The sequence below is a fragment of the Echinococcus granulosus genome (assembly GCF_000524195.1).
Source record: "Echinococcus granulosus chromosome Unknown EG_S00001, whole genome shotgun sequence".
In the NCBI taxonomy this organism is placed as follows: Eukaryota; Metazoa; Platyhelminthes; class Cestoda; order Cyclophyllidea; family Taeniidae; genus Echinococcus; species Echinococcus granulosus.
The window spans coordinates 607,571-619,360 of NW_020170381.1; the positions used below are offsets into that span (position 1 = coordinate 607,571).

Genomic DNA, 11,790 nt, shown 5'->3' on the forward strand with positions numbered 1-11,790 from the left:
CAAGCAATTTACTAGATGGTGCTCTCTTTAATGCACCACCAAGACGGCATTTTGTTATCCCTACTTCATGTAAGGAGATCCCATAAGAATTTCATTTTAAGGTAAGTGACCGCACAAAACATCCTATTTCGGCTCTGAAAGAACAGTCATCAGAGTTTTGTCTGAAAGCTTTTGTATACAGACAGACGTCTCTGCTTTTATTTGAGAAAATCTTGTCGGTAGCTTGGAAAAGATATCACTGTTTAGTGCTAGCTTGCTTGGCGTCGAAACAGGTAGCCCATAATTACCTTAGGTGTTATTAGTCTAAGGCCTCGGATGGTCGCCATGTTTTAACCTTAGTTGAAGAAGACTTTGATGATTTATATTTCACACTAGGTTAGTTTTAAGTTTGACGCATTAATTTTTGCCATCAATGCATCTTTCGCTGTCGAAGGTCATTAATGGTTGTTTACATTTCGTCGAAACCATCCCATATTTCGTTAAAGTGGGGAACTAACTTTCAGTGGGTATTTATTTGATCCCTATAAAATGGTTGCAATAGCTATAATCTAAAAAAAAAACATCTAAAGGGATACGTGAAAAAGGTGAATCACTTTAACTAGGGTGCACTGCACTGTTTCTGTGGGCCGTTAAATTGGCTACCTTTTAGGTTGTCTTGCTTCCCCTTGGTGCAATTCAACCGTCTTATGGGCACAGAGTCAAACCAGACGCCTCCCATGTTGAAGGAAGGGTGAAAGGGATAGAGGTAGTATTCAAATTACCGGTCAAGGGTCATTAGAATAGGGGAGGCATGGTTTCAACAGGTAGGGCTGCTTGTACTCCCCTGACCTGAAGGAGCCTGCTTTTTCCCAGGTCGTTAGTGGAGAGCATTTAATTACAAGACCCAGCAACAGTGCGAAATTCACACTACCACACACGCAAGCATATGCAGAGCTCCCATAACACTCAATCGAGGAGGGCGTAAATCACACATGGCGGCTGCAGTGGTAGAGGTGGTGGTGGTGGTGGTGGTGTAAAATTGCCTTAAAATGATTAGCGCGGGGGTGTGGTGGTCGCCCGGCCCCAAATGAGGACGTGAACCTTTTCATTGCATGGGCACACAACCGACGGACAGCGGTCTTCTATCATAATCATAAAATCGTCTATAGCAACCCACCGACTGACAAATAGGGAATGGCAACAACTGAGCCCTACCGGTACCCATCTACCTGTAAACGCATCACCTCCGTAATGTCATGTATAGGTACTGTGTGAAAGCACACCATCTATCCCGTTTCAAAATTTAAGTAAGTGTAACTACGTAGGAATTTATACAACTGGATAGTTACACTTTAATTTCCATATTTAAATTTACTGATCATTAATCCTCGAAATTTGCGAAAGGCCGCATATTTTTCACTAATAACATTAAATATACTTTGTAGTAATGGGCACTGTCGAGACATCCCCTCACACATTCCCTTTCTTAAGCACACTTTGGGGTTTCAAACATGTCAAGATGCACTAAAGCTATCTCCCTTATCAGAAACGATGATATGTATTTTTTTCATGACGGCATCTCTTAAACGAAATTATCTCTTTAAAGAACTTTTTTGATAAAATTCAGTAAATTTATTGACTCATGCCATTCATATTAAAAAAGACATCAAAGCATTTTATTTCTGCATATCTGATTTTCCACAGACGTACTTTTGTATGTGATTGTCAATTAAAACGCCATCGGAAACTCTTTTCAATGTGGGACCAAATGCTTCACGTAATAATTTTTGGGAAATCTAGTAAAATACAATGCTTCTCCTAGAGCCTCAACAAATTATTTTTGTCGATATAAAAGCAACCTCTTTTGCATCTCTAAATCTAGACTACTTCATGGAAAATCATTATTCAGAAGGCCCAGGCTTACTGTGCATTTTCAACTGAAGTTCGACCCGGTTGAGGGACTGACATGGGGGAACAATAAAACCGCCCAGGCCCATTAGATCACGAGCTCCGAAATCAGTCTGACGAGGTGACACGTGGTAGGGAAGGGGGAGAGTAGAGGAGAAGAGAGGCGAGGAAAGAGTGCAACTTTGGTGGTCTTCATTACGTACCGGTAGGACAGCGATGGTGATGGCGCAGGTCTTATCTACTCACCTGTTATGCGTATGCTTGATGGGATAATTATGCTACCCAATCTACTTCCCACCCCCCGTTTTTTTACAATAGACCACACGCACGCCATCTCTGCGAGCCCACATAGAAGATTTCCGACGGTCAGCAGTGTGTGTGTATATGCAGGTGGATAGAGCACTAGCTGGTTAATTCCCTCCAGATGTTTTCCAACATTATATTTTGTCTTTCCATTTCAAAGCCATTAGTACATTACACTTTGCTCCATTGCTACTGTAATCAGAAGGCATCCGAAATGCAAAGCGGGGTTTGAAGTCGTTCAATGGCAGCACACATCATCTAAGTTTGATCAACCATCCGTCTTTAGGAGTTACAGGGCATTACTGAAGTTGACGTTCAGACCACTTTATAGAAATTCGTGTCAATGAAGCATGGACATTAAAATGTGATGGCTTTTATTTCATACCTTAGAAGTGATTCGTGGTGGAAACTTAACTTTGCCTGAAGTAATGTCAACACTACAGACAGTAGTCTGGGGAGTAATTTGTACCGTAGCATCCTCTATCTATGTAGACTGAAATATACTGGAATGTGAACTTCGTTGAAATCCTGGTTAAATATTTCCAAAAGCAATCACGTAATATGATAGAGATAAAGGGCGTTTAATGGATCATTGTCAGAATTATTTTATCACAGTAGAGGCGACATTGAGATTTTAATCCGAATTAAGCTCGCAGAATTAAAATAACAAAGTGAGAAATAAAGGTACCGAATCCTCGCCATGCACTACACGCAGTGTATTTCGTTAGAATGTTACACAAGAAGTAACAAGCCGCATGATTTACGTATTGCATTTCGTACTTTTAGAATGGAATTATGGAAAAATTCACAAAATTTAAAAATTGTACGCGAACTTGCCAGGTAGACTAATATTTGGTTTTATTTCACCAAAATGCTATCTGACATTTATTTAGCCCACCCTTTCCAGCTTTAATGCAGTCATTTGAGGATTATTCTTAAATACAAACGCCCTTCCGCTGGGTGTAAGTGAATTATATAAGATCCCAGCAAAAAAGCTTTAGAATGTGACTATCAAGAGATGTTGGTCGTCTTTCATATCAGCAAAAAAGTGGATCGCAGTCACAGAAACAGAGATATGGAACTTCTGGAAAACATCAGACCATAGACCCCAGAGAAAGGTAATAGGCTTTTAGAAGCTGACACTTTCCTCTAGTGAGCAAAAGCGTGTCCTCTAATTTAGGGAGAACTGCAAATCTATGCATTCTCACACTTCATATCCTTCAAGCCAGCTCATCATTTGCAACTCACTTCCTTGTCAGTACACAGGGTGCCTGCAGCGAATGGTAAGCGTGAGGTAATTAAGTGATACACGCAAACGCCAAGACTCCCCATTCCTAGAGACGAGAGGAGAGGTGAAGGAGGCCATTCTTTAATTTATGTATTCGCGTGAGCCTTGCAGACAATTATTGCGCGCTCCGTAATTAACGCATTCACGTTGTGGTAATTCGTGCCCTCTCCCCGACCTGCCTTTCGCACGCCCCACCCACACCCCTTCTCCCCCTCAATGAGGCATTGTCAAAAGACACGCAGAATGCCTACAATGCTGTGAAGCTTTGATCGCTCCCCCTTCCCTCCCTGCCTTCCCTCTCCCTCCCGCTCAGGGAAAAGACAATATCCATCTCTCTCTCTCCCACTCTTGTTCACAATATCCGAAAAAGGGTGTACGCGTTTTGTGTGCGTGCAGGCGTGTGCGAGCGGCACGCATGCAGATTCTTCCAATTTAATAAATTAATTAATTTAATTGTATCTCCTCCAGCGAGCGTGACTGGGACGCATTTCAAAGTTGCGCTTGTCCAGGCGTATGAGGCAACGCAGGCGTGGAGATCGGGGGTGAGGCACAAGTGCACCGAATCGCATTCAGCTTACTTTGTACCAAATTGGGACGAACAACAGTATGCGTAAAATCCTCCTAATTTGACTGTCTTAGGTTATCCAAGTTTAAAAAAAGTGGCTAGAGTTGAATACATAGCGTCGAAAACTCCCAATCTGGTTTCAAGAAATTTAAGGTCATCATCGTTCTGTCTTGAAGCCTTGCAGTTGCTTAAAAAAGACCTGCTCCTGCGATTCGCTTACCAAATTTCAGTCTTGTTAAATTTAAATAGAACTGAACGATTTTCGGTTTTGGCTTATCACTGGTGTTGTGAGAACAGCAACTTTCTTCAAGTAGTGGATGCACACATCTCCGTGGATACTTGAAGCAATAATGGAATAAGGCAATTTTACAAGCTAAACTTTTTGAAAAAGAAGCAGATTAACACAACATTACTTGTCTTTCTTGGTTTTGAAGAATCATGAAATTGTATGCGACTAAAAATAGGTTAAAGTGTAATTCTACATAAATAGGCAAATTATGTAAAGCGAACAGACGTTGCGTGCTGCCAGTCATCCCGCATCAGTAGCACACCAACCGCAGTACGACTTCTTCATTACCAAATATGCACTATTTTGTCATCGTGACACTTCCATAGAATTGCTTTAAGCTTTCTTGAGCTCAAATTACGACTAAGATTAAACTGTTGTTCTAATAGCAGCTCCAACAAAATGATGGAATCAAACTGCACAATGCCAGAAATTTTGCTGTCTTTTCCGTTTACGGGATTACAGCATATTGTATGCGCACCTTCTCCAGTCTCTTTAATAATAATTGCTAATGAATCTTAACAGTAACTCTTCTTTAACACTGGCAATTTATGGTTGTATATCTACTAGTTAGACTAAAGGAGCAATTCATCGTCTTATTTTCGAAGGATGAGGATGCACATTTCGTCAGATTCTAGTCATACCGATCCTGCATTGAATTCCGACCAATTATTTTGCATTTAATGAAGTGCCACTTGTTTATTCGGTGAAAGTCCATTGAACTGATCGCCAGCGGTGATATCCAGCCGTCGACCCGGGAGTGAGAGGGGAGAGAAGTGGTGTGGGCTGGGGATTAAATCTGCAAAAATAACACCCTCACCACCAACTGTTTAATTATGAAGTGAAGCATGGGAGGAGGTGCCCTGTGAGACACCACTTTGGTAAATTAACTTCCTACAATATGTCCTGAGGTATAACCGCCTGGTGCACACGGACAGTTAGTTCTTGAAAATCTGATTAAGTCACAGTGTATCGAATAACGCTCCCCATTACGGACAGACAGAATGTCGGCCAATTTTGTGCAGCACGCACGGTCTTCCGAACCAAAGCTTAATGTAGTGTCTCTCAACATCGCCGAACATCTTGCTTTCTCCATTAGTTTAACACATTATTTTCTCGTTTCTATGTATCCCTATATCCATAGTTTGTCACAATAGTAGTGATATTATAAGCTCGGCAACAAGTTTAAAATGGTGGAAAAACTGTGAATTTTGCAAGTAATTTAATTAAAAATAATATCTTCCATAGTTTAGTCACTTACCAATTTTTTTTAGATCACATTAGGTGTTGAGAAGTATTAACCTTCACCAGCACACGCGATTGCTCTGACGAGAACCAATACAGAAAGATCCAACATTGTCTAGGCTGCTACTGATGTAAAATGATAGAAAGGGGACAAACGAGATGTGACATGATAAAATGTTTACTGGCGTATTTTCGCAAACGTGATCTTGGTCTTTTACTCTCTCGCTCTCGCTATGTTTCTGCAACAGTACAGTGTATCCATGGCGTCTGACGCCAGTCGAAGAGGTGGACTACTTTTAGGCGGCGCTAATGCGGCCGCGCTGGAGCACACACACGCCGGTCTGTTGAATGTTACACGCGCGCGGTCCCATTGCAGGTGCGCACTCGCTCGCACTCAGGCGCACACACACACACACGCATCCACGTGAATGATGAGACACGTCCGGGTAAACACGTTCAAAGAATATCGTCTTACACTCATGGAAAAGTAACAAGAGACTGGCTTCTATGTTTATTCTAAAGGGATGAGAAGACACCTCTTCGATGTTGCGAACTGTCATATCTAAGGTAGGAGAGGCGAGGAAGAGGGGAAAGGCGCAATAAGGGGACGACGATCTATGCCCAATTTTGTGGTTTTAACTATTCGTTCGAAATTGGTCTGTTGTTTGGCCCAAATAAGGAAAGTAGGAACCTTCATAATTCCTTTCAGCTTAACCTTGTTTTTTTCAAATCGAATAGTGTGGTGTGTGAATATTTGACATTACAGTAAAGCAATTCTTTATCATGATAATTACTCTATCATAAAAGAAGAACTGTTTCAAGATAAGGGGGAAATGATGACTTGGTCTAGTAATCAGTATTTACCCTTATCGAAATAAAACAGACGGCCATTTATGTTAGGTCGCAGTGAAGTCACCAAAAAGGTGCCAAGTTTGACAAGCCTTCCTGCAGACAGACTCATTGTAATAAATGTTCAACTATTTTCGGGGCCCCATTAAATACTTTGCTTAATTTCATTGTTCTTGAATCATTTTGCATTTCTTTGAACAAGATATACAATTTGAGGTTTTGTTTCTGTTATCCATGACTTTTGACCTTTTCAAAAACTGAAAGCTTAAACTGGTTAAGCAGTGCCAAATTTCAAGCACAAAAATGAGGAGCTGCTCAATGATCGTCTTTGCATAATTTTGCGATAATTTGTATGAAGAGTGAGCTATTTTTCTTTCTATTTCCAAAGAGTAGTTCCCAGTTTTAATCTAGGCAGTAAAGCTAAAATTCGATTTTATTTTACTGTCAAACTGAATGAATTGTTGTGTACTTCCCTTGATAAGCAGGCGTGGAAGCAGCTCGGGACTGAACCCAAAATTACAAGCACAGTGTTATTATTTTGTCAGAACTTGTAGAGCTGATTTTTGATTGCTTTCAATAAGCTCCAAATAACGCTTGCTAATTGAGAATTTTGTAACTAAGTAATTTTGCGCCGCTGAAAAGAAACGGTGCTATAGCTGAGCTCTACCCTAATATTCTAGGAGCATGGAAACATAGTAACTCGCATTTGGAATTGACGTATAAAGCGCTTACTACTATCGGGCAGAATGATTTGTAAGTCACAATGCAATGTAGGGTAGCCGAGTTTCGGAGTGCCATAGGGGTGGAAAACTCCAGACCCTCTGAGCATCTACGCTTTTTTATGATCTGAGCTGCTTGCAAAAATACGTTGTGGTTTCTCTTAGACTTGACTGTCCCTAATTCTCCCTTTGGATCTACCGGACCGATATCGGGATAACACGGGATGAGGGCTGTGCTGTTCTTCCCACATTTACCCAGTTTCCTATGCATCAACTTTGAGATTCAATCCTCACTAGTATGCCGTTACCAAAGAAGCATTTAACCCAAATGTTGTCCATTAATAAAAAAGTCTTCTGTCTGCTTTTCTCCTAGTTTTTTTTTTTAAAATAAAAAGTATTGGTGTGTCGATACGCAAGCATGCACAATGTTTTATACGCTCTGAAAATTTTCAGAAAGATAAAAGTGTATTTTGAACTCAACAGACTTATTTTCTAAATATTCCTATGTAATCAATCACACTTAGGTTTATTTCTTTGCTAATCCACGTGGAGTCTGTTAAGTTCGGTCGCTCAAATTATTTTAAATTTTATTGAAGTTGAAGCAGTTTTTACTTTTTTCAATCAAAAGTTTGTAAATGGTAGTCGGAAAGAGTTTGGTTAAAAACAATAATGCATTACCATCACTTTGACTTGACACTTTTATTATTGATTCGAAATGAATGTCTATGGAGAGTTCGTGTACTGGGCCGGATTATTATTTTGGGAGCAAGAGTACAAATGAAGTGAAGGCTATCTTTCGGGGGCCGTTGCGCTCGCGATTTGGCAGGGTAGTAGTGAAAAGAGGAGATAGGGGAAGGGGGAACTATACCTGTTTACAGTGAGGATACTTGGTGAATCTTGGCAGCAGCACGACGGTGAATGAGGCCTTCAGCCGCTTTAATTAAGGCTTTGGAGTTGAAACTCAGACGCCTGCAAAATCCGATGTGGAGTCCTTCATTGCATTTGGCAGTTGGGGTTCTTTAGAAACCTTCAAAGCAACATTCCTTTAATGTACTCTTTTCCGAATTTGGTTTATGTTTAACATGAGTAAAAGATAAATTTTCGTTTTATTTTATTGGCGTTTCGCGTGTCGCACTGAATTGGGCATCAGCAGAAGTAAGCTCACCCAAGTTCACAGTTGTGCACAACAGTCACCCAGGGTAAATTAAACGCAGAAACCACCTTTCTATTGCATTTGTGTGGTTACCCTTGGAACAAATATAATACACATTGGTGTACTTTGAACCTACAGTATGTCCAACATTTAGGTTTATGCGACGTTACATAACTTCATTGTTCGTTCACGATTTCCGACCCCCAGTAGTCTTTTACCCAGCATTACACTTAACCGCAATCTCTGCGTGGCGACGTGCACATCGTGCTTACAAGCTTGTGCCGGCATTTTGGCGCGGACCGAAGCACTTCTCGTGACTGCATCAGCTCCTAATTCAATCGGCATTTGTAAGACCAATCCAACGATGAGACCGTGCTCATCCTTGTTATTTTATCGAATGCAAGTATAGAGCTCAATTGTTATGCTCTTAGATGATTTGCTACAACTACATGGTTGGCAACAACCAAAAGTCTTGATAATTCGACAATCCTAGTGATCTGTTTTTCCTCTTATTTTTCATGGCAAGTGCACTGATCTGGGAAGTATTTATGGCTGTTTACAGGACAACCGAAAAATAATTAGAACTGTCTAGTTGTTACATGCTGAGTTGTATTTTGAAACATGGTTATTATCCATTAACCATGTCTGCACAATGTGTGGCCGACGTTTATTAACATGAGCCACTATCCAGGACGAGGTTTGAAGCATACGCGTTTTGACCTCAACTACTTAATTCTGCTCTTGTAGGTGTATAACACGACTATTTGTTGAACAACAGTGATACTTGCAACTAGGTTAAGACAAGTTAAGGCAAACTAACTTTACTTTTAATTTCTTTTTAGCTGCATTCTTCAATGGCCCTCAAGTGGAGCGGTGTAATCAAAGCATCTGTGAAACATTTCTCTTATGCCATACATTGAGGAATGAACGGATATTTTTTACTTTGGTGTGTAATCAGATCGGAGTCATTATAAATCAAAAAACTTGACTCATTATGACTTGCATCATCTTATTTTTGTGTTTTAAACTTGTTTTGGCAAAGAAAATGTGTACACAAAATGCCTTTTAGTGTAGATGGGTAATTTGTTAAGCCTAAGTAGATGAGAGTTATTTAATGCAAATTCGGTAAAACATCAGCCCTTGTATCTTAACTTTTCGAATTTATCGTATATCAAGAATACGAGGTTTTGACGCTAATAACTAAATGAAAGGTTTCAAAATTTTTCGACCAAATTTATCAAATTTATAATTGTCATGTATTTCTCCACGTCGCCTGCTCTTTAAGCTATTTTTGTGGTCAGTAAAAAACTTCTAGTAGAACTGTAAGTAATTAAAACTCGTTAGGGTTAATTCGGGTTACCTTTTGTCAAGTTTTAGTTTTGCATTAATAAGTTGTAGCTTTGACTAGTAAAAAGAGGGAATAAATCATTAACTAATACTTACATTGCTTCCTCCTGACTCCTGTTTGATACTCGCCTTCATTAAGTCCCTGTTTCCATCATATTCTGCATTGCCTTGTACCGTCAGAGTCTCTTTCTGATTTTCACGGAGCAGAAATTCTTGTTGCTGATGGACTGGCTTTACCTGCAGCTGACTGCTATGCTGCTGTCGTTCTAGTAGCTCCGCGGCGGACTGGATAAGCATGACGGCACACACACTATTTTCGTTTACATTCTCAGCATTCAATGGAGACGAGCAGAGTTCATCTTCCATGAAGTTGTCCTCGTCCTCTCGAGATACTGCGGGGCAGGATTTCTTGTGGTAGTAATAAGAGGCACCCCAACGGTATCGCTTTGCACAGCCTGGACACTGGTACTTTCCCTCGGTGCTGTGTTTGCCCTCCACATGCTGCTTAAGTGAAAGACGCGACGAAAACTCCTTGCCGCATTGATCGCACATATTGCATCCATTGTCTTGCGCTTCACTCTGGGGCGAATTTAGATTAAGAAACTGCTGGAAAAACTCCGGTTTACACTTTTCAAGCACAGAAATCATATTTGCTAGAAACATTGTTGAGTTAGCCTCTTCCACAGACGGTGGGGGAATGCTCAAAGCTCTCCCAAATAGCGAGCAAGCAGATATGTGGCTGAGGTAGGGCGAGAGACTCTCAAAGACTGTTCCGCACATGCAAGTCACGGAAGATGGCATCTCGCTCGAAGCAGCATTTTTGGCACAGACGTTGGAGGTCTGACTCTCTAGTGCGGAGTAAAACGGCGGTATTGGGGGTGGTGGTGGTAGAGGTAGCGGAGGCGGTCCAGGAAGTCGAAGAAGTTCAGGGTTTACACCTAAAGGTAAGGGAAAGGGCGGCAGGCGAAAAGAAGCCATATTCATAAGCTGATCTGCTTCCCTCCTCTCCCAAGATCTGGCGAAGGCCGGTGGAAGTGGTGGTGGTGGTGGTAGTAGAAGAGTAGAAGGAATCGATGGCCGGGGTTCCTGTGTTGAAGAGTTGAGGAGAAAGAGAGCTGGAACGGAGATTGGCGGTGGTGGCAGTGGTGCTGGAAACCGATAAGTGGGTGTTTGTTGAACACGCGGTCCATAACCACGAGTTTGGATGGGTTCATTGGCTCTTCCAATCGAGGAGTTACTTGCAGTGCCACTAACTGCAGCTGTGGAGGGTCTCTTCTTGCAGGTGCGTTGGTGATGATAGAAGACTGGGGGCCAGCGGTACTTTTTTGCGCAGTAGCGGCAGGTGTACTTTGGTGGATAGTGGATATGCATATGCTGATCAAGAAGGGCCTTCGATTTAAAGGACTTCACACAGTGGCAACACTTGAATGGTCGAGAAAGATCGGGCTGAGGTTGGGTGCTTATAAGCGGCGGTCTTGTTTGCTTAAGTTGCAATGGAATCTGCCTCTTTAAGACATTATTATCAAAATCTGCATTTTGTGGGTTTTTAGAGGTTATTGTTGGACAAAGAAGGTGATGACTCAAGAAAGCTGGAAGCCAACCGAATTCTACACCACAGAAACATGTGTAGTTCCCATAAACACCGTGAGCGGATTCAAAGTGACGTAGCAATTGCATGTGACTCACCGTGTTCACTTTGCATTCAGGACAAGTGAGCGTAGGATTTGTGGTGGTTAAACCCTCTGCTGTCGATTCAATACCACGGACGGTGAGGTCCAGAGCATCAGTTGTGAGTGGTGGTGCTGCTTTCACCAATTCTGTTTTATCCGGATTTTGGGATTGAAAACTCAAGTCGACTGCGTTTTCCGTTAAAAGCATTAATTCGGAACATGTCTGAGCGTGTAAGACGAACTCAGAGATGCTAACAAAGGATCGTTCACATCGACATTTTAGAGATTGGAACTCCTGAACACGAGGTGACTTTATTTGCCCTTTTGCAGGTGATGGACTTATGCAGGGTCGCTTAAGTTTATCATCCCCGCCTGGTTCCGAGCGAGAAGATACATACATCTCTGGCTCATCTTTTTCGATGGTATCATTGGTTACAAGCATTGTTTCACTTGTTGCTGTCGAGGTAAGTGAGAGCAT

General features: G+C 41.5%; 1 protein-coding gene across 1 annotated transcript; it reads right to left on the reverse strand. All coding sequences in view use genetic code 11, as the record gives it.

Annotated features, from left to right (window-relative positions):
- Positions 1–945: 945 nt before the first annotated feature.
- EGR_00067 (Zinc finger protein 445) lies at positions 946–11,790 on the reverse strand (the record flags this gene model as incomplete). Its single annotated transcript, XM_024489316.1, has 3 exons — positions 946–1,022; positions 1,904–2,000; positions 9,739–11,790. 3 exons carry the CDS (start codon positions 11,788–11,790, stop codon positions 946–948), a joined length of 2,226 nt encoding a protein of 741 aa, XP_024355994.1.